Below are 18,570 nucleotides of genomic sequence, written 5' to 3'. Positions count from 1 at the left end.
CACTTCTCAAGAATTGTAATTTTTCTGTAAATACCCCTGAAGGCAGAGACACTACCTTATTCTCATCAAAAAGAACAAAGCCAACACCAGAAATACATAAATTCACTGGTACGGTTTTTGGAAACGTTATAAGACATCAACTTTTAAGTGATGTATGAAATTTTCATTTACATAGGTAACAACTGTCAACAATTTCGTATTATTCAAGCTATCCCACAAAAGGATAGACTGAAGTATATTTGGATTTGGAGATTACATGGAATTTATCTAGGAAGAAGGTATGACTGACTTGTTCCAATCTGGTAAATGTATGTGATAGTTGGTATCTCCTAGCATATCTATAGTGGTTTAGAAGTCTGTCTTGTCACAGGAGAAAATGACAGTGGTTTGACATAATTTTTTATTTTGTCTAGTTTTAATTGTTCTTTTTTTTTAAATGGTTGCTTTTTTGTTTTTAAGAATTATGTATTTAATTCCATTAGTTATTATTATTTTTTAATTTGACCAGACAGACAGAAAAAGGGAAAGCGAGAAAGCAAGCCACCAGGTCTGGGACTCGAATCGCTGTCAGCCATGTAGGAATCTTGCTCCTTTAACCACCAGGTGGTCACTTTTTGATACAAATTTATCTTTCCAATATGAAAGACAAAGACAAGGGATAGATAGGTAGTTTTGTGGAAGGGGCATTAGACTCCCACAAGGTCAACTGTTGTTTGAGTCCCAGACCTGGTGGCTGGCGCTCTCTCTCTCTCTCTCTCTCGTCAAGTTGAAAGATAATAATAATAAATACAATTAAATGAATAATTATTTTTAAAAAAAGGCTAGAAAAATAAAGACTGATTCATATTTGCACTTTTCAATATCAAATATTAATGCTTTGGGAGGTTACAAGCCATGTAATTGATTAAGAATTCTAGGATTGGGAACCAGCAGTTAGCATAATGGCTATGTCACTGGACTCCCACATAGTCGACCACGGTTTGCGTCCCGGACCTGGTAGCTTAAAACTCAAGCCGGGCGCGTGTGTGTGCGTGCCCAAGATCCCGAGAGGAGAATGGAGGAGAAGGGATTGCGGCGTGACCATCCTCCCCCTGGGGGGCGATTTCTCGCTCTAGCTCTATGTCTCTCTCTGCTTGTCTGGCGAGTACACGCGCCCTATAGCGAAAACCTCTCCAAAAAAAAAAAAATTCTGGGATGACATGCCTTTACGTGCTGTTTATTTTACTACATTCCAAAATCCTATCATTTAAACATCAAAGCAAACGTGTGAGTAAAAAATATCAGGTTGTTGGGGCCAGACAATGGTGTAGCTATAATGCAAGTGGGCCCACATGGGAAGGTCCTTGGAAGATATCCCAAGACCTATATACACTGGACACATGTCTGTGATCTAGACTGTAGTGGGGTGGTTGGAGGGATGTGGCATGGGACCTCGTTGGAATGTCTCTCTCTCTCATTAAAGAAATAAACTTTAGAGCTAGCCTATGGCATAGTAGTTAAGGCAGCTGAATCCCCCGTGGCTGATTGCTGTTTTTTTTTTTTTGGAGAGGTTTTCACTATAGGGCGCGTGCGCTTGCCAGACAGACAGAGACAGAGAGACAGAAAGTGAGAAATCACCCCCCAGGGGGGATGGTCACGCCGCAATCCCTTCTCCTCCATTCTCCTCTCAGGATCTTGGGCACGCATGCACACACGCCCGGCGTGAGTTTAAGCCACCGGGTCCGGGACTCGAACCCCGGTCGACTACGTGGGAGTCCAGGGACATAGCCATTATGCTAACTGCTGGTCCCCCACGTGGTTGATTTCATGGTTCAAGTCCTAGAAACACTCTGGGCACATATGCATGCTCAAATCTTGAAAGGAGAAACTGGGGAGAAGAGATTGCAGTGTGACTAGTCCCCCTAGGACCATCCTTCAATGGGTATGTGCTTTCTCACTTTTCTTCTCTCTCTCTTACTGGCAAGCACATGTGCCCTCTGGCAAATAGGGAAGGAAAAAAAGAGAAAGAAACTTTATAAATACATATGATTATGGGGCCAGCAGGTGGTTAAGGGCACTGGACTCCCACATGGCCAACCATGGTTGGAGTCCCAGACCTGATGTCTTGCTTTCTCACTTTTTCTTTCTCTATCACTGTTATTTCATAATCTTTCAAAATACCAAATTATAACATTATACCCAAGTTTTCTACCTTCTATCCCCTGAAAAAATATCCAGCATCATAGTCATCTCAGTGACAGATAACAAAACAGACCAAAATGGATATAAAATTTTTTCATATATACTAATAAGCAAAATCAGACCATAAATGGCTTCCAAGTAAGTCAGTATGTATTTTCTAAGTTCTATAAAGTTTAACATCACCATTTACCTGACTTTCTTCTGGGATCTAGAAATGAGGATGTTCTAAATTTCACTAACTTTCTCAAAATTGATAGAGGATATATGTTAAAATATATTTTAAAATTTGCTATAGGGCTAGTATGCTCGACAGAGAGAGAGGGGGGAAGTGAGAAAACACCCCCGCCCCCCAGCAGGGATGACCCATTTTCTTCATTCTCTTGGGATTGAGGACACACATGCATATAATCCCTGCATGTTTTTCAAATTGCCAGCTGAGGACTTGAACCATGTATTCAGCCAGATGGGATCCAAGCCACCTTCACCACCATGCCATGAACTAGCCCAAGAGGATGTATTTTAAACCCATAGTCATAAAAACTTTTAAATATAATGCAATTTGAATAAAATTATTGTATAGCGGAAGAACAAACTTCTAGTATTCTTTTTAATTCCATAAAAGTAGTCTTTTATCAGCAAGGAACGTATTCCAAGAACCCCTGCAGATACCTGAAATTGTAGTGAGTAGGAAACCCTATGTACAAGACGGAGTTTAAAAGTTTATGGGAAATGCACATTTTGAAAAAGCTAGTCATGTATTTCAAAATTTTTGTAACAAAATAAACTTGTACTTGATTCCATTATTCCATGTATTTTTAAAGTCCTTATGCTGTTTTTCCCTATACATACACACATATCTATGATAAAAGTTTCATTTATAAGTTAGAGATGAACAATTACAACATACTGCAATAAAAGTTATGTGAATGTGGTCTTTCTCAAAATATGTTACTGTTCTGTACTCACCTATTTTCAGACTGTAAATGATTATGAGTAACTGAAACCGTGGAAAGCAAAACCATGAATAAGGATACTACTAGGCTGAAAATTGGTACTCTAAGAAGGGCCATAGTTTAATGTGGGAAGGTTCAGGTAATTTAGATATAACTGAATTTTGAAAATGGTCCAAGATAATTCCTCTAGGTATAAGACTTTCTTGGGACCAGCAGTTAGTGTAATGGCTATGTTGCTGGATTCACACGTAGTTGACTGCGGTTCGCGTCCCGGACCCGGTGGCTTAAAGCTCATGCTGGGTGCGTGTGCGTGCGTGCCCAAGATCCCGGAGAGCAGAACGGTGAAGAAGGGATTGCGGTGTGGTCATTCCCCCTGGGGGGTGATTTCTCACTTTCTGTCTCTCTCTGTCTGGCGAGCGCACGCACCCTATAGCAAAAACCTCTCCAAAAAATAATCAGCCTCCTCCAATATTTTCTCCTGTATTTGTTTTTCTCTCCTATCTCTAATACTAACTTTCCCTCACAGTGTTTATGAAATCTTGAGACCATGACCTCAATTGCTTTCACAATTTTGAACATCAACAATTATTTGATACTTGAAGGATGTCCATCAGGGTGATAAACAGACTCAAGATCCCACCCAAGTATATGACAAGTGAGATTCCATGGACTATGACATGAAAACCCCTAAAACAGTAAATAAAGGAACATGTAAAGGGGGATGGGGAAAACCTTTACTAAGGCCACTTGTTTTTAAAGTCATTTTCAAATCTTAGGGCATTTAAAGTATACCAGGATACTTTCTTAACTGGCCTAAACATTGAACTAAATGCTAAATTACCATCAATTTGAGAAAGAATACCCTGTCCCAGTTTTAAGACTGATGAAATATTTGCAAGTAAATAAGAAATATAAATCCTAAACTTATTTTAATTAAAATCTTACTGTATGATAATAGTATGAGGATGTATAGGCACCGAATGGTGGTTGGTTGTTTTGTTTTGTTTTTTAGGGGAGGGAAGGAATCAGCCATTTATTTGGTGTTATTACAAATTTAAAGTTCCATTTTTGTTCTCTTGAATCAAATCATGAAGAAAAAAGATACATTTGGCTAATGAAAGACATTTTGAACCATAATTGTGGCATTAAAATTTATTAATAGTTCTCAGCTTCAAAAATGTTAAAATATTTCTTAAATGTCATACATTCTTAGTGTCTAATGAACAGCCAGTAAAAATACAATAGATCAGTGGAATTTATTTAAATGGTAATGACACAGCTAAATACAAATATTGAATGGCACATCACGCCCCAAATTTGCTAACTTCAAAGAACAGCCTCAAAGACCCTATCAATGCAGCACCAATCACTACTGAAGAGCAGCTGTCACTAAGCCCAAGCAGCAATATAAAGCAGCTACTGGTTTCCCAACTTACCATCTTCCTTTTCCTTTCTGCAATCTGCTCTTCTGATTCCATTTCCACTTCATTGCTAATAGGAGTTTTTTCTTCTATATCATCAATGAAATCTGGTTCCTAAAATAAAATAATTTCTTTATAGAAACTACTATTCCATCTATAAACTAGGGATATCAAACCATTTAAATGTCTTTCAACCACAATAAATTCAATATATTGAAATGACAAGCCTATTTAAATCCATTTAAGAAATTTAAAATTGGTTTCCCAATTTTACAAGCTTTTTAAAATCATACAAACAATTTCGCTTTTTAAAGTTTTAGTCAATAAAGTTCATATCAATAAAGAGCCTACAAGGTCAAATGTGATAGCATGGCTTTATGTTTATATTCTTCTCATAAAGGTATAAATTATTTTTTAAAAACTACAAATACCAAGTGCGCAATTAATGTTTGTTCAATTTATTTTTTATTTTATTTTATTTTTATTTTAACTTTTTGTGGGGGGGAGAGGTTTTTGCTATAGGGCACATACGCTCACCAGAAAGACAGAGAGAGACAGAGACAGAAAGCGAGAAATCACCTCCAGGAGGGATGGCCACGCCACAATCCCTTCTCCTCTCGGGATCTTGGGCATGCACACACACACACACACCTGGAGTGAGTTTAAGCAACCGGGTCCGGGACTCGAACCACAGTCGACTACATGGGAGTCCAATGACAGAGCCATTACACCAATTGCTGGTCCTTCAATTTATAACTTAAAGGAAGCCTAGCCACTAGCAAACTAAACTATGGTGCTGGAAGCCAAAATGGCCAAGTGTGGGTTCAGATCACCCTGCAGGGCTAAAAACAGTGGGCATATGTGTCTAAGATTCTGGCAGTTTTGGGGGCTGGCTGGAGGAGGGGGACCATGGCCCCAAAGAGACTCTAAAGGTACTTTTCTCTCTCTCTGTCCTTCTGCATGCTCTCTACCAAGACTAAAACTTTAATTTCCACATCTCAATTGTCTACTCCTAACTTTACTTAAAGGTCCAATAACAAATATTTTTCTCAGTGGGACAAAAGTATAGGTTATGTCCTACTCATAAGATTACTTCATGTGTTCTTAGGGAATGGTCTCTCAGACAGCTTAGCTGCTATCGACCATGGCACCCTTGTAGAATTATTACTTGTGTCCAGATATTTAAAGAATGGAAATATTATGGCTTAAAACTTTAAATAAAAAATTATGAACATATGGAAAGTGCCACCCAGATGATTTTTTTTTTTGAGAGGTTTTTGCTATAGGGCGTGTGCGCTTGCCAGACAGACAGAGACAGACAGACAGAGAGACAGAAAGCAAGAAATCACCCCCCAGAGGGGATGGGCACGCCGCAATCCCTTCTCCTCCATTCTCCTCTTGGGATCCTGGGCGCCACGCCACAATCCCTTCTCCTCTCGGGATCTTGGGCATGCACACACACACACACACCTGGAGTGAGTTTAAGCAACCGGGTCCGGGACTCGAACCACAGTCGACTACATGGGAGTCCAATGACAGAGCCATTACACCAATTGCTGGTCCTTCAATTTATAACTTAAAGGAAGCCTAGCCACTAGCAAACTAAACTATGGTGCTGGAAGCCAAAATGGCCAAGTGTGGGTTCAGATCACCCTGCAGGGCTAAAAACAGTGGGCATATGTGTCTAAGATTCTGGCAGTTTTGGGGGCTGGCTGGAGGAGGGGGACCATGGCCCCAAAGAGACTCTAAAGGTACTTTTCTCTCTCTCTGTCCTTCTGCATGCTCTCTACCAAGACTAAAACTTTAATTTCCACATCTCAATTGTCTACTCCTAACTTTACTTAAAGGTCCAATAACAAATATTTTTCTCAGTGGGACAAAAGTATAGGTTATGTCCTACTCATAAGATTACTTCATGTGTTCTTAGGGAATGGTCTCTCAGACAGCTTAGCTGCTATCGACCATGGCACCCTTGTAGAATTATTACTTGTGTCCAGATATTTAAAGAATGGAAATATTATGGCTTAAAACTTTAAATAAAAAATTATGAACATATGGAAAGTGCCACCCAGATGATTTTTTTTTTTGAGAGGTTTTTGCTATAGGGCGTGTGCGCTTGCCAGACAGACAGAGACAGACAGACAGAGAGACAGAAAGCAAGAAATCACCCCCCAGAGGGGATGGTCACGCCGCAATCCCTTCTCCTCCATTCTCCTCTTGGGATCTTGGGCACGCACACACATGTGCCCGGCGTGAGTTTAAGCCACCGGGTCCGGGACGCGAACCACGGTCAACTACATGGGAGTCCAGTGACATAGCCATTACGCTAACTGCTGGTTCCCGCCCAGATGATTTTTTAAAATCATCTAGTTTTAGAAAAATCTTATCAATTCTGCAAGAATTTGTTGTCTCAGTTGTTTCTTAATATTATAACAAATATAGCCCAGCCACAGGGTGCAACTGGGAGGGGGCCACTGCATGATAGCTAAAGCTGCACAGGAGGACCAGGTTTGGTTCCCAGCCCAACCTATACAGACCAGACACATGTTAGGACCACAGAGTCTTAACTAACTAGGAGGCTGAGGCAAAAATAGCAACATGGAAATTTACCTTATCAAAAATACCCTTCCTTCCTCCACCTTGTAAGAAAAATAACTTCAACAAATGTTACACAAATTCTAGCAAAACATGTATCTCATAGCTATAACTACATTAAATAACATAATGAACTTAGAAACAAATAATTTCACAAAAAACAAAGTTTAAAATATGACACTTATTTTCTTTTGTTAATTCAATTTAATCAAGAATCAGCAGAATTTAGTACCTGATTATTTGATACTGATAATCTCAGTGGAGAAAGCTTTCTCTGTTTTGTTTCTGGGCTCTTCATCTTGTTGGTTGTCCCTTCACAATCCAGTGTAATGTTCTGATTTTGTGTATCTTTATCTTTTGAAATTTCTTTCTCTTTTTTTCCCTTTTTCCTCCTCGTCTCATAACCACTATTGATGTTTTCCGTGGATTCAGAACTACGTTTTAGAACAGGGCACTCTGGATTTTCTTTGAGGCATGCGCAGTCCACTTTGTACTTACTGAAAAGAAAACCAATTAAATATGTGTTCAAGATATAAATAAAACAGGAAATTTTCTAATCCATTTTAACTTGCATCTCCACAAAACTGGATGAACTTTCTAGTTAGAAGCAACTTTTTTTCTTCACTAATTGACATTCATGACAATGATCAGAAATTTATGTAATAGGGCTAGCCCCAACACTCCACTGAGGGGCGCTCTCTCTGTCATGCACTTTCTCTCCCTTGCATATGTACACACCTTCTGGCATTTAAAAAAAAGAAAAAGTAATAAACAGATGTTGACTTTGACCAGAGATTGGGCCTTCAATAATAAGGATAACTAGGGAACAGTGTAATGGTTATGTCACTGGACTCCCACATAGTCAATCATGGTTCAAGTCCCAGACCCGGCAGCTTAAAACTCATGATGGGCACATGTGCATGCATGCCCAAAATCCCGAGAGGAGAGTGGAGAAGGGATTACTGCACCAAGGGGGTGATTTATCACTTTTTGTCTCTGTCTCTCCAGCAAGCACATGTGTCCTAGCAAACATCTCTCTAAAAATGTAAAATTAAAAAAATAAGGATAATTAGCAATATGTCGAAGGCAAAAAAAAAAAAAAAAAACCTAGTAAATTAAAACTTTTGAATCTTTTAACATAGAATGAGAACAGGGTGGTGGTACAGTAGTAGCACAACTAGACCCACATGGGAAAGGTACTGAGGTTTGCATCCTACCACCTTCCTGACTATGCTAGGGTACACTGGGCCACCTGAGACTGGGGAGCAGCTGCAGCATGAGGACCCTTAACAGGGTGATTGTCTCTCTGTCTCTGTATCACTCATGGAAGAAATAAACTTTATTAAATATACATACTACATATATTTAATATACATATGTCTTATTTATATGTTTATATACTACATACTATGTATTTATAGACACACACATATGATACCATTCTAGCATCAATTTTTAAAGTTTTATCGTGAAGGAGTTGAGTAAGAAAGTACATTTTCTGGGAATATAAACTGATAAACCTTCTTTGGAGAACTATAAAAGCTATAGCTGTGCACATTCTACAACCCAGTAATTTCATCCCTAAGTCCCTACAATGGAGAGAACATGCATACATGCAGACAAGTTCAAAAAGCCATAGTAGCATTTTTTTACTGTAAATATGAAGACCCATTAATTGTGGAATGGACAGATAAATGCCGTTGACAGTGAAAATAAATGCAACAAGTAGCTTAATCTCATGTAAAGAACAGAAAAGATAAATGCAGAAGAATGCAGGAGGCTATGATTTACATAAAGTTTACAAACATATTGTATGTAGGGCAAGCCAGTGACATGGTGGTTAGGGCACTAGACTCCACAGGGCTGACCAGTTTGAATCCTAGACCCAAACTGGCTTGAAAATTATGCCTGGCAAATGTGTACATGTCCAAAATCCCAGGAGGGGAATGGAAGAGAAGGGATTATGGCATGGTCATCCCACCTGAGGGGTGATCTCACTTTCCCTCTCTCTCTGGTAAGCACACGTGCCATATGGCAAAAACCTGAAAGTAAATTAATGTGTCTATTCACACATACACAGAAAATTCTAGATCCTGCATATTAACATATATAGTAAAATGTTAAATAAATATAAAATTAAAGATATCAATTAAGGAGGAAAGAGAGATGCAATCTTGCAGCTAAAATGAGGGGCTTGGATAATGTTTTATTTCTTAATTTGGAAGGAAGTACATAAATGTCTTCCTTTTAAAAAAAAAAAAAGAATTATTTTATTGGGACCAGCAGACTGTGTAATGATTACATCGCTGGACTCCCATGTAGTCGACTGTGGTTTGAGTCCTGCATCTGGTGGTTTAAAACTCATGCAGGGCGGATGTGTGTGCATGCCCAACACCCTGAGAGGAGACTGGAGGAGGGATTGTGGCATGGCTGTCCCCCTGGGAGGTGATTTCTCACTTTCTATCTCTCTGTCTTTCTGGTGAGCACATGCACCTTATAGCCAAAACTTCTCTTAAAAAAAAAAAAAGGAATTATTTTATTTAACTTTATGCATTTATTTATTTATTTTAATTTGACCAGAGAGGGACAGAGCAAGACGGAGAGAGAGAAAGTGAGACAGCAAGCTGCCAGGTCTGGCATTCAATCCATGGTTGGCCATATGGGAGTCTAGCACCCTCAACTACCACACCACCTGCCAGCCCCAATGTCTTCTTTTTCATATATTAAATTAAAAAAAATTTAAATAGAAGTTTGTATACTCAGAATTAATATTTATTTTTTCCCCAATGTTTCACAAGAGTTTCCAGACTTTCTTTGCAGAATCTTCAATAAACCCTTTTAAGTCATATCACAAAGAAAACTTGGTACAATTTATTTTATTTTAGAGGGAAAAGAAATTATTCGTTCATATTGATTAATAAGTAAATTGTATGACTAAAATGGTATCCTTTGAAATACAAGTAAAAGATAAAGTCCTTACATAAACAAGCTCAGCATTGTATGGCTTAATTAGGATTACTAATTATAATTAATGACCATTTACAGTGCATTAATAGTTAAGAAAGGTTTAGAAAAGAATTAAGCTAAACCATTACATAAAGGAGGCTGATAACACAATGCTTGTTTTTAAGTTCTTTTAACTACTTATGATGAGTAAAAAAGAAAGGCTATAAAAGCAATGATATTATCTATATTATAAGGACATTAAAGAACTGTTTTGAAATAATTGGTGATACATTTACAGACATGAACTTACCAATTTCCATAATCAAAATCAAAGGCAATAGTAATTTCAGTTCCCTTCGGAATACTTTGTGTAGAATAAATATAAAGATGTATGGTTCCATCTTCAATTTCATGTCTCACCTGTTAGTTAAAATAATAATTTTATATTTTCCTAAATACTTTCTACCTTTAGAAGTATCTGATCCTACAATTATAGAAACTATTCAAAAGACTTCACGAACAAAACTTGGAAAATATGCCATTAATTACAAAACTTGGAACTATAAATCAGTGGTTATCAATTGGGAAAGTTTTTCAAAGGTATGCTGCTGCCTAGTACCAACCTCCCACCCCTGATGGCCACCATATGGCATCCAAAAATATGTGTATATACTTTCTTTCATCACTTTTAAAATGTATGTTTTTTCACCTTTTAGCATCTTTACAAATTGTGACTTTTAGAAGTGACAGCATTTTAGGTTTGATGAAGTACAATAATAGTATGACTAATGTACTTTTCTAGAACACTGTTCTAGACAGTGTTATCACCAGCAGTTCTCAAACCACACATTTTTACAGACAAAACTGAGGCATAGATGAGATTTTAAGCTAGTAAGTCACAGACAAGCCTGGCTATTAAATCTGCTTCTCAAAACTAAATTCTTAGGTACAACATTATGTAAATATAAAATTTGGTTTTTTTTGACATATAAAACACAAATTCAACATTATTTTACATTTCACACTAGAAGAGTTTTATAAAACATTTTATAGTAGCATATACAAAATCTATTATACTTCAGCTTTCAGCTTTGTCACCTAATTTGATCAAATCATAGCATATATTTGATCCATAAATACAACTTTCAGGATAAAGAGAGGTTCAATCTGCAAAGTAATTTTTAAGACCTCAGTATTAGTATAACTTAAATTTTCATAACAGAAAGATTCTCAGGGCAGTATAAAAGGGATCAACAGTTGAAAAGCGTTTTAGGCTGCCAGACTTATGGTTAATACTGATTCCACATATCAGATTTCTGTAACTTTACCTCTGCATTGGGTGTACAAGAACGCCTGATGAATCGAGCCTCATTACCGAAAGTCCTTGCATCAACACACATTTCTAGCCCATGAAATTTAGAGTAGAATAAAACAAAAGGGTATGGTCTACAAAGAAACAAACATGAAAAGCTATTAATATTCTAGTATAAGAATCTATTATTATTCAGAGGCAAACTGATGGAGAAACTTCACAACAGGGAATTCAATAAACTTCTAAAAGATTTACATTAAGAGGTGAAGCCAATATTTGAATATGGCAGTTTGATTCAAGAGACCACCTTAACTTACACTAGTTTATGCTAATAAGACTTTTACCTGCTCCTATAATCTTACTAAAACAAAGGGAAAACTGAAGGTGGAAATTCAAATTAACAAAAATTTCTTTTAAAAAAGGAGTGACTATAGCCTTTATAGAATGATTCATCATTTAATGGCCTTTCAAGTCCATAGATCCTGGTGTATTTAAAAGTGTTTCCTTTATACATGTTTCAGACCAAATCTGCTATGAAATAGGGAATGATACTTTTAAGTTTCATATCTTTTTTTAAAAGAAATATTTATTAACTTCTATTATTATTATTTTTTAATTTGTTGGAGATGGATCTGGAGAGAGGGGGTTAAAGTGAGAAAGCATGTCACCAGGTTCAGGAGTCGAACTGTGGTTGGCCTATGTGAGAGTCTAGTGCCTCAATCACCATGCATGCATATCTTAAGTAAAACTCAAGTTATAAACAAATGTTTTAGGACCAACAGGTAGTATTTTTTTTTAAATTTATGTTTTATTTCTTAATTTGGCAAGTACATAAATGTCTTCCTCTTTAAAAGAAAAGAAAAGAAAAGAAAAGATTAAGACATGAGACTCCCATGAGACCAGCAGTTGGAGTAATGGCTATGTCGCTGAACTCTCATGTAGTCGACCGCGGTTCAAGTCCCAGACCCGGTGGCTTAAACTCAAGCTAGGCGCGTGTGCATGTGTGCCCAAGATCCCGAGAGGAGAATAGAGAAGGGATTGCAACGTGGCCATCCCCCCCGGTGGGTGATTTCTCACTTTCTGGCTCTCTGTCTCTTTCTTTCTGACAAGTGCACACGCCCTATAGCAAAACCCTCTCCCAAGGGGAGGAAAAAAAAAAAGACACTGGACTCCCACATGGCTGACCACAGTTCAAGTCCTGGGCCTGGCAGCTTGAAAATCACCCTGGGAGGGACCAGCAGATGGTGTTATGGTTATGTCACTGAACTCCCACGTACACAACTGGGGTTTGAATCCTGGACTCGGCAGCTTAAAACTCACGCTGGTGCATGTATATGCATGCCCAAAATCCCAAGAGGAGAATGGAGAAGGGACAGCAGCATGGCCATCCCCACCCAGCAGGTGATTTCTCACTTTCTGTCTGTCTCTCTCCAGCAAGCATAGGCGCCCTATGCCAAAAAATCTCTCTTAAAAAAAGAAAGGAAGGAAGGAAATCACACTGGGTGCATGTGCTTGCATGCCTGCCCCAAATCCCAAGAGAGAATGGAGAAGGGACAGCAGCATGGCCATCCCCACCCAGCAGGTGATTTCTCACTTTCCCCTTACTATCTCTGTCTCTCTCTGGCAAGCACATATACCCTATGGCAAAAACCTAAAAAAAATTATTAAAAAAATTTTTTTAAAGAAACGTTTTGACAACTGTGGGACAAATGGGAAATGTTTCTCCCAAGAGATTAAAAAAAAACAATCAGAAGATCACATCAATTCCCCCCAAAAAATCCCAAACCATAGAAAGTGCCTCAAAAATCATTCTAATTATGGGACCAGCAGTTAGCGTAATGGCTATATCGCTGGACTCCCACGTAGTCGACCATGGTTCGCATCCCAGACCTGGTGGCTTAGAACTCACGCCGGGTGCATGTGCATGCGTGCCCAAGATCCTGAGAGGAGAATGGAGGAGAAGGGATTGCAGCGTAGCCATCCCTCCTGGGGGGTGATTTCTCACTTTTTATCTCTCTGTCTCTCTCTGTCTGTCTGTCTGGCAAGGACACGTGCCCTGTAGCAAAAACCTCTCCAAAAAAAAAAATAATAATAATAATTCTAATTGCTATAAAGTGGAAGTTGAAAGTGGTGGCAATAACACAGGATCACACATAACACTAATAAAGAGGAAGGGGTTTAGGCCAGCGGGTGGTATGGTGGTTAAGGTGGCTAGATCCCACAAGGCTGAATGCACAGTTTGGTAGTTCAAGGTCCTAACCGAATAGCCTGATAAACATGTTGGGCACATGTGCATGTATGCCCAAAATGCTAAGAGGAAGGAAAAATGGAAAAGAAGGAATTGCGAGACTATTCTTTATTGTGGTTGTTTTCTCACTTTCTCTCTGTCACTCTTAGGCTAGCATACATATACCCTCAGGCAAAAATTTGAAATTAAAAAAAAAGGAAGAGGTTTCATCAGTGTACTCCCTGATCTTTTCAGGTTCTGACAATTATGTTATGAAGCATTAGCACAGATCCTGGATAGAAAGGGCTCCTTGTAATCTGAGGCAATCACAGTCTTGACTGGTATTTTATACTATTTTATCTGAACTATACTGCTTTCAGTTTATCTTTTCTTTTTATTTTTAGAATTATTTATCTAATTTTATTTGTTTTTTATTTTTCAATTTGACCAGAAAGAGACAGAGACAGAGACAGAGAGAGAGAGAGAAAGAGAAAGTGAGAAAGCAAGCTGCCAGTACTCAAACCGCAGTTGGCCATGTGGGAGTCCAGCACCTTAACCACCATGCCACCTGCTGGCCCCCAGTTTATCTTTGAAGTGGATTGTTTTATGATTTTCAACAAGAGGGAGATGGGCAAGACACACACAAATTTTTTTTTAAATTACTACAGTTTCTAACAGTTCAAAAATTGCCATTAGTCACTATTCAGCCACAGTGCAATTTTAAACACTAAAATGATCACATATGGAAACAAAATACATATAATTACAGCATCTAGGTAAAATGGCCAAAACTTCAATATTTAACAACATAAAATTAACATCAGAAAACAAATGAATATACCTTTTAAAGAAATACCCATTTGCTTCAAACTGTTCTCTCAGCATAAACTTCCCTCTGTATTCAATTATAAGTGCATCAGGTGGCAAATCTTTTGCAGATCTTAGAATTTTCTTATTCTTTTGTATATGGCTCTAAAATCAGAATAAATGTTGAGATTAGTTAAACCGAAGGTGCACAACATAAAGGGTTTTGTTTTATTTATTTATTTTTAAACAAATAATATATTTACCTCTACAGGAGGTTTGAAGAGCAAATTGTTAGTATTCAAATCTGATTTATTTGTCTCCTTTTTCTCATTTCCATTGCCTAATCTCAGAGCTATTCTTTGTGCCTCCCTCTGAACACCCTCACTATACTGGTTATTATTTGCCTCTTCATATCGATCCATCCATGCTTTGATTTTTGTCTCCCATCCAAAATTTGAACCATCAGATGAAGGATCAATCTCTGGAGCTGAACCCTAAAATCAAAGCAAACTAAGCATTAATATTGTGACTCAAGCATTTACACACACATATTAAAAAAAAAAAAATCACTGGCAATATATAAAAAAGAATTTAATACAATCTATATAAAAGAACTTAATTCACTAGTTGGCCTTAGAGAAAGATGACTATAAATTATCAACCTAGGGAACCAGCAGTTAGCGTAATGGCTATGTCGCTGGACTCCCACGTAGTCGACCGCGGTTCGCGTCCCGGACCCGGTGGCTTAAAACTCACGCCGGGCGCATGTGTGTATGTGTGCCCAGGATCCCAAGAGGAGGATGGAGGAGAAGGGATTGCGGCGTGACCATCCCCCCTGGGGGATGATTTCTCGCTTTCTGTCTCTATGTCTCTCTCTGTCTGTCTGGCGAGCGCACGCGCCCTATAGCGAAAATCTCTCTCTCAAAAAAAATCAACCTAGTACATTTTTATCCTATTTGCCAAACAAACATGAATTGGAAAACAGAAAGCCACTGAGTTAAGCTGAAATGAAATTCAAGCTTCACTGTCACTACCATAGCCAAATGGAAGGTATTAATAAGATTGTAAATGAAATGACTGATTTTAGAGATGGCCAATATGTACTCTATAACAACAATCCAAGAACTGTTATGTGTTTACAGTCCTATTTGACTAGGATAAATCTGCAATTACGTGAACCATATATGCATATTAAATATAAATTTATTTTTCAATATACTATAATTTTTAAGTTTCACAACAGAACTACATGTTGATACCTTCATTTAGTGCAATTTCCAAGGTTTAAAAAATCAATTCTCCATATGAAAATATAGTTGTAAAATGCTGTTCATAATTTCTATGATACTGAATATCTTAATGAAAAATTATTTCTATACCATGTACAATCTAATGAAATTTTAATATAATGCACAGATTTCAAAAAGTCCTTATATAGCCTGTTAGATATATATAGGTGCAAAGTAACAAATAAACTAAAATGTACCATCAGTCCATTTTCCATATGAGTGACCTATTTTTATTTCAAAAAGTATCACTGTTTTTTATGATGAAGTATCAGTTATTGTAAGCTGCTCAACTATTTGATGAGTGTAGACTTATTTTACCAGTTGATATTTTGTGCATGTACATATTCTACACTACAGTGACCATTTGATAAAGAACATTTTTTTCCCTTTTTTTTTTTTTAGAGCTTTTTGCTATAGGGCGCATGCACTCGCCAGACAGACAGAGAGAGACAGAGAGACAGAAAGCGAGAAATCATCCCCCGGGGGGATGGCCATGCTGTAGTCCCTTCTCCTCCATTCTCCTCAGGATCTTGGGCACGCACGCACATGTGCCCGGCATGAGCTTAACCCACCAGGTCCAGCACTCAAACCGCGGTCAATTACATGGGAGTTTAGCGACATAGCCATTAAGCTGAGGGTCCCAAGAACAGATTTTTAAGACAAATATGAAGCACTACATATTAAGGCTTTCCTCTGTGCTTTGTTAAAGGACTCTATTCAATTTTGAAATTTTTATTTCTACTTTGGGCCCCCAAAAAGATTCTCTTACTGATTTGGCACAGTTCTTCTACATCTCTGAGCCTTATTAATTAAGTTGTGACGATTTTAAAGGAGCTTCAAGTTATAGAAAGAATGTTCAGATGTACAAAGAATTTTTAAGTTTTGCTTCTCTAGTCACTTCTTTATGTACTAGAGGAATGAATTTCAGTTAAGTCAAAGATGTTCTTTTCTCTTGAGCCTAGTATTGAGGTGATCAGCTACTGGGAAAAGAGGACTGCTGGAGTATTAATAGTTCCAAGAGCTTAGGTGAAAAACTTTTTCATACTCTTCATTCTGTATCTTTACATAAGTCAAAGTCAATAAGTATAAATCTCTAATTTTAGCAAATAAAGGACATTTTATGAAACACTGGACTTGCATTATGCTATTAATATTCTTGAAAAGGAATGATAAAACTATGCAAGAATGATCACGAGACTGCTATTTGATGGTTTGTTTCCAGAAGTGTGAAATAACTAATAATATTACACTTTATGGGACAACAGATATACTACAGGGTGTCCCCCACATCCTATTCGTAAGGTTGTTGGAAACGTCATGATGCATTTTTTTCATAGAAAAACACAGAAAAATATGTCATGACTTTTCTGATGACCCAGTAATATTTTATAATTTAAGAAATTATCTTTTCTTTACTATATAACTCAGAATGCTATAAAAACATGATATAGCTGACCTCTATGACTCAACACAAATCTATGTTTCAGGGAGGAAACAGAGCTGGGGTGATTTTCTTCCCTCAGCAAATTTAGCTTCTAAAAAATTGAAGATATATTCTAATTAATTAAGATATATGTGACTAGTTTGTATTCACATGGTGGGCCTATGGTGATTTCATAGTGGGACAACCAACTTGACTAATTACTTGAATCCAAATTATGCAAAAGAATAAATTAAGTTCCAAATGTGATTTGCATTCATGTGTATAGTATACTAATAAGAGTGGTATTGAGACAAGGATCGCAGTGATAGATGAAATTCAAATTACTTCAAATTTTAATATTAGAAATGCTTATATACTCCCCCCGATTTTGATTGTTTTGGCATGTTAATAAACTATAAGACTGGTATATTAATTCCAATTAGGATTTGCTAAGGTTTCACTTCTAATAAGCAATAAAACAGCATACAATAAAAGAGTATGTAGTAAAGATATGGACAAGTAGCCACTTTGTAAGTTTCCGAATAACAGACAATTGATAATACAGCTTTAATTTATTTACCTTAACTCTTGATGACTTTCTAGATCCTTCACGAAAGGCCTAAAAAAACATGAAATTCTGAGTTAGGTTTTTAAAAATACTAAATATGATTAATATTTAAGTGTCAGGTTTAGCCTCCATGGTACAGTCAGTAGTACCCCAGACTATGGAGCTGTGAGCCACATGCCAACCATAGCTGGTCTGAAAATATGTGGGGTGCATGCATATATACTTAGATTCCTGTCAGGCTGAAGGACTGAAGAAGGGGGATCACAGTATGGTTGGGCTCTGTGGAGAATGCCTCCCTCTCTCTCTCTCTCTCTCTGGCACATGCACATTCTCTCTAGTTAAAAAAAAAATTTTTAAGTATATATCGATGTATATACTGAGGTTTCAGTAAAAATTTCATAATAACCAATAAAGCTGGAACTAGTAAAGCTTAATAAATAAATGTACCTACTAGAATACTATTCTACTATTTAAAAATAGAAATATAAACCATGTAGAATATAGCAGGTGTCATAGTGGTTAAGATGCTGAACTCCCACATGGCCAACCATGGTTCAAGTTCTGGACCTGGCAGCTTGCTTTCTCATATTCTGTCTCTATCTCTGGTGAGCACACGTGCCCTATAGTAAATTAAAGTAATAATAATGAACAAAATAAAATATTTAAAAAAAAAAAAGAATATGAAATAAATAAATGTGTGTATATGTGTACACACACACACAAATATACTGCAAAAATTTCCAAATAGTCTGTGATCAATATTACAACACAGAGGGATCAGCAGATGGAGTAATGGTTACGTTGCTGGACTCCCACATCGTCATTCATGGTCTGAGTCCTAGATCCAG

The 18,570-nt window shown here is 37.4% G+C and overlaps 1 protein-coding gene across 7 annotated transcripts in view; it reads right to left on the bottom strand.

Annotated features, from left to right (window-relative positions):
* The window catches only part of KMT2E (lysine methyltransferase 2E (inactive)), a 111,555-nt gene that overhangs the window by 20,012 nt on the left and 72,973 nt on the right, over positions 1–18,570 (bottom strand). For all 7 annotated transcript variants that reach the window (XM_027772118.1, XM_006149150.2, XM_027772117.1 and 4 more), the window contains 7 exons: positions 17,735–17,773; positions 14,706–14,936; positions 14,477–14,607; positions 11,425–11,542; positions 10,407–10,516; positions 7,383–7,647; positions 4,571–4,669 (listed from right to left, as the gene is read on the bottom strand). In XM_027772118.1, coding sequence (XP_027627919.1) covers positions 4,571–4,669; positions 7,383–7,647; positions 10,407–10,516; positions 11,425–11,542; positions 14,477–14,607; positions 14,706–14,936; positions 17,735–17,773 — 993 coding nt within the window. The remainder of the gene's footprint in view (positions 1–4,570; positions 4,670–7,382; positions 7,648–10,406; positions 10,517–11,424; positions 11,543–14,476; positions 14,608–14,705; positions 14,937–17,734; positions 17,774–18,570) is intronic.

Source organism: Tupaia chinensis, unplaced genomic scaffold, assembly GCF_000334495.1.
Source record: "Tupaia chinensis unplaced genomic scaffold, TupChi_1.0 Scaffold000255_1, whole genome shotgun sequence".
In the NCBI taxonomy this organism is placed as follows: domain Eukaryota; kingdom Metazoa; phylum Chordata; class Mammalia; order Scandentia; family Tupaiidae; genus Tupaia; species Tupaia belangeri.
This window is presented reverse-complemented; position numbering and strand designations above follow the sequence as displayed.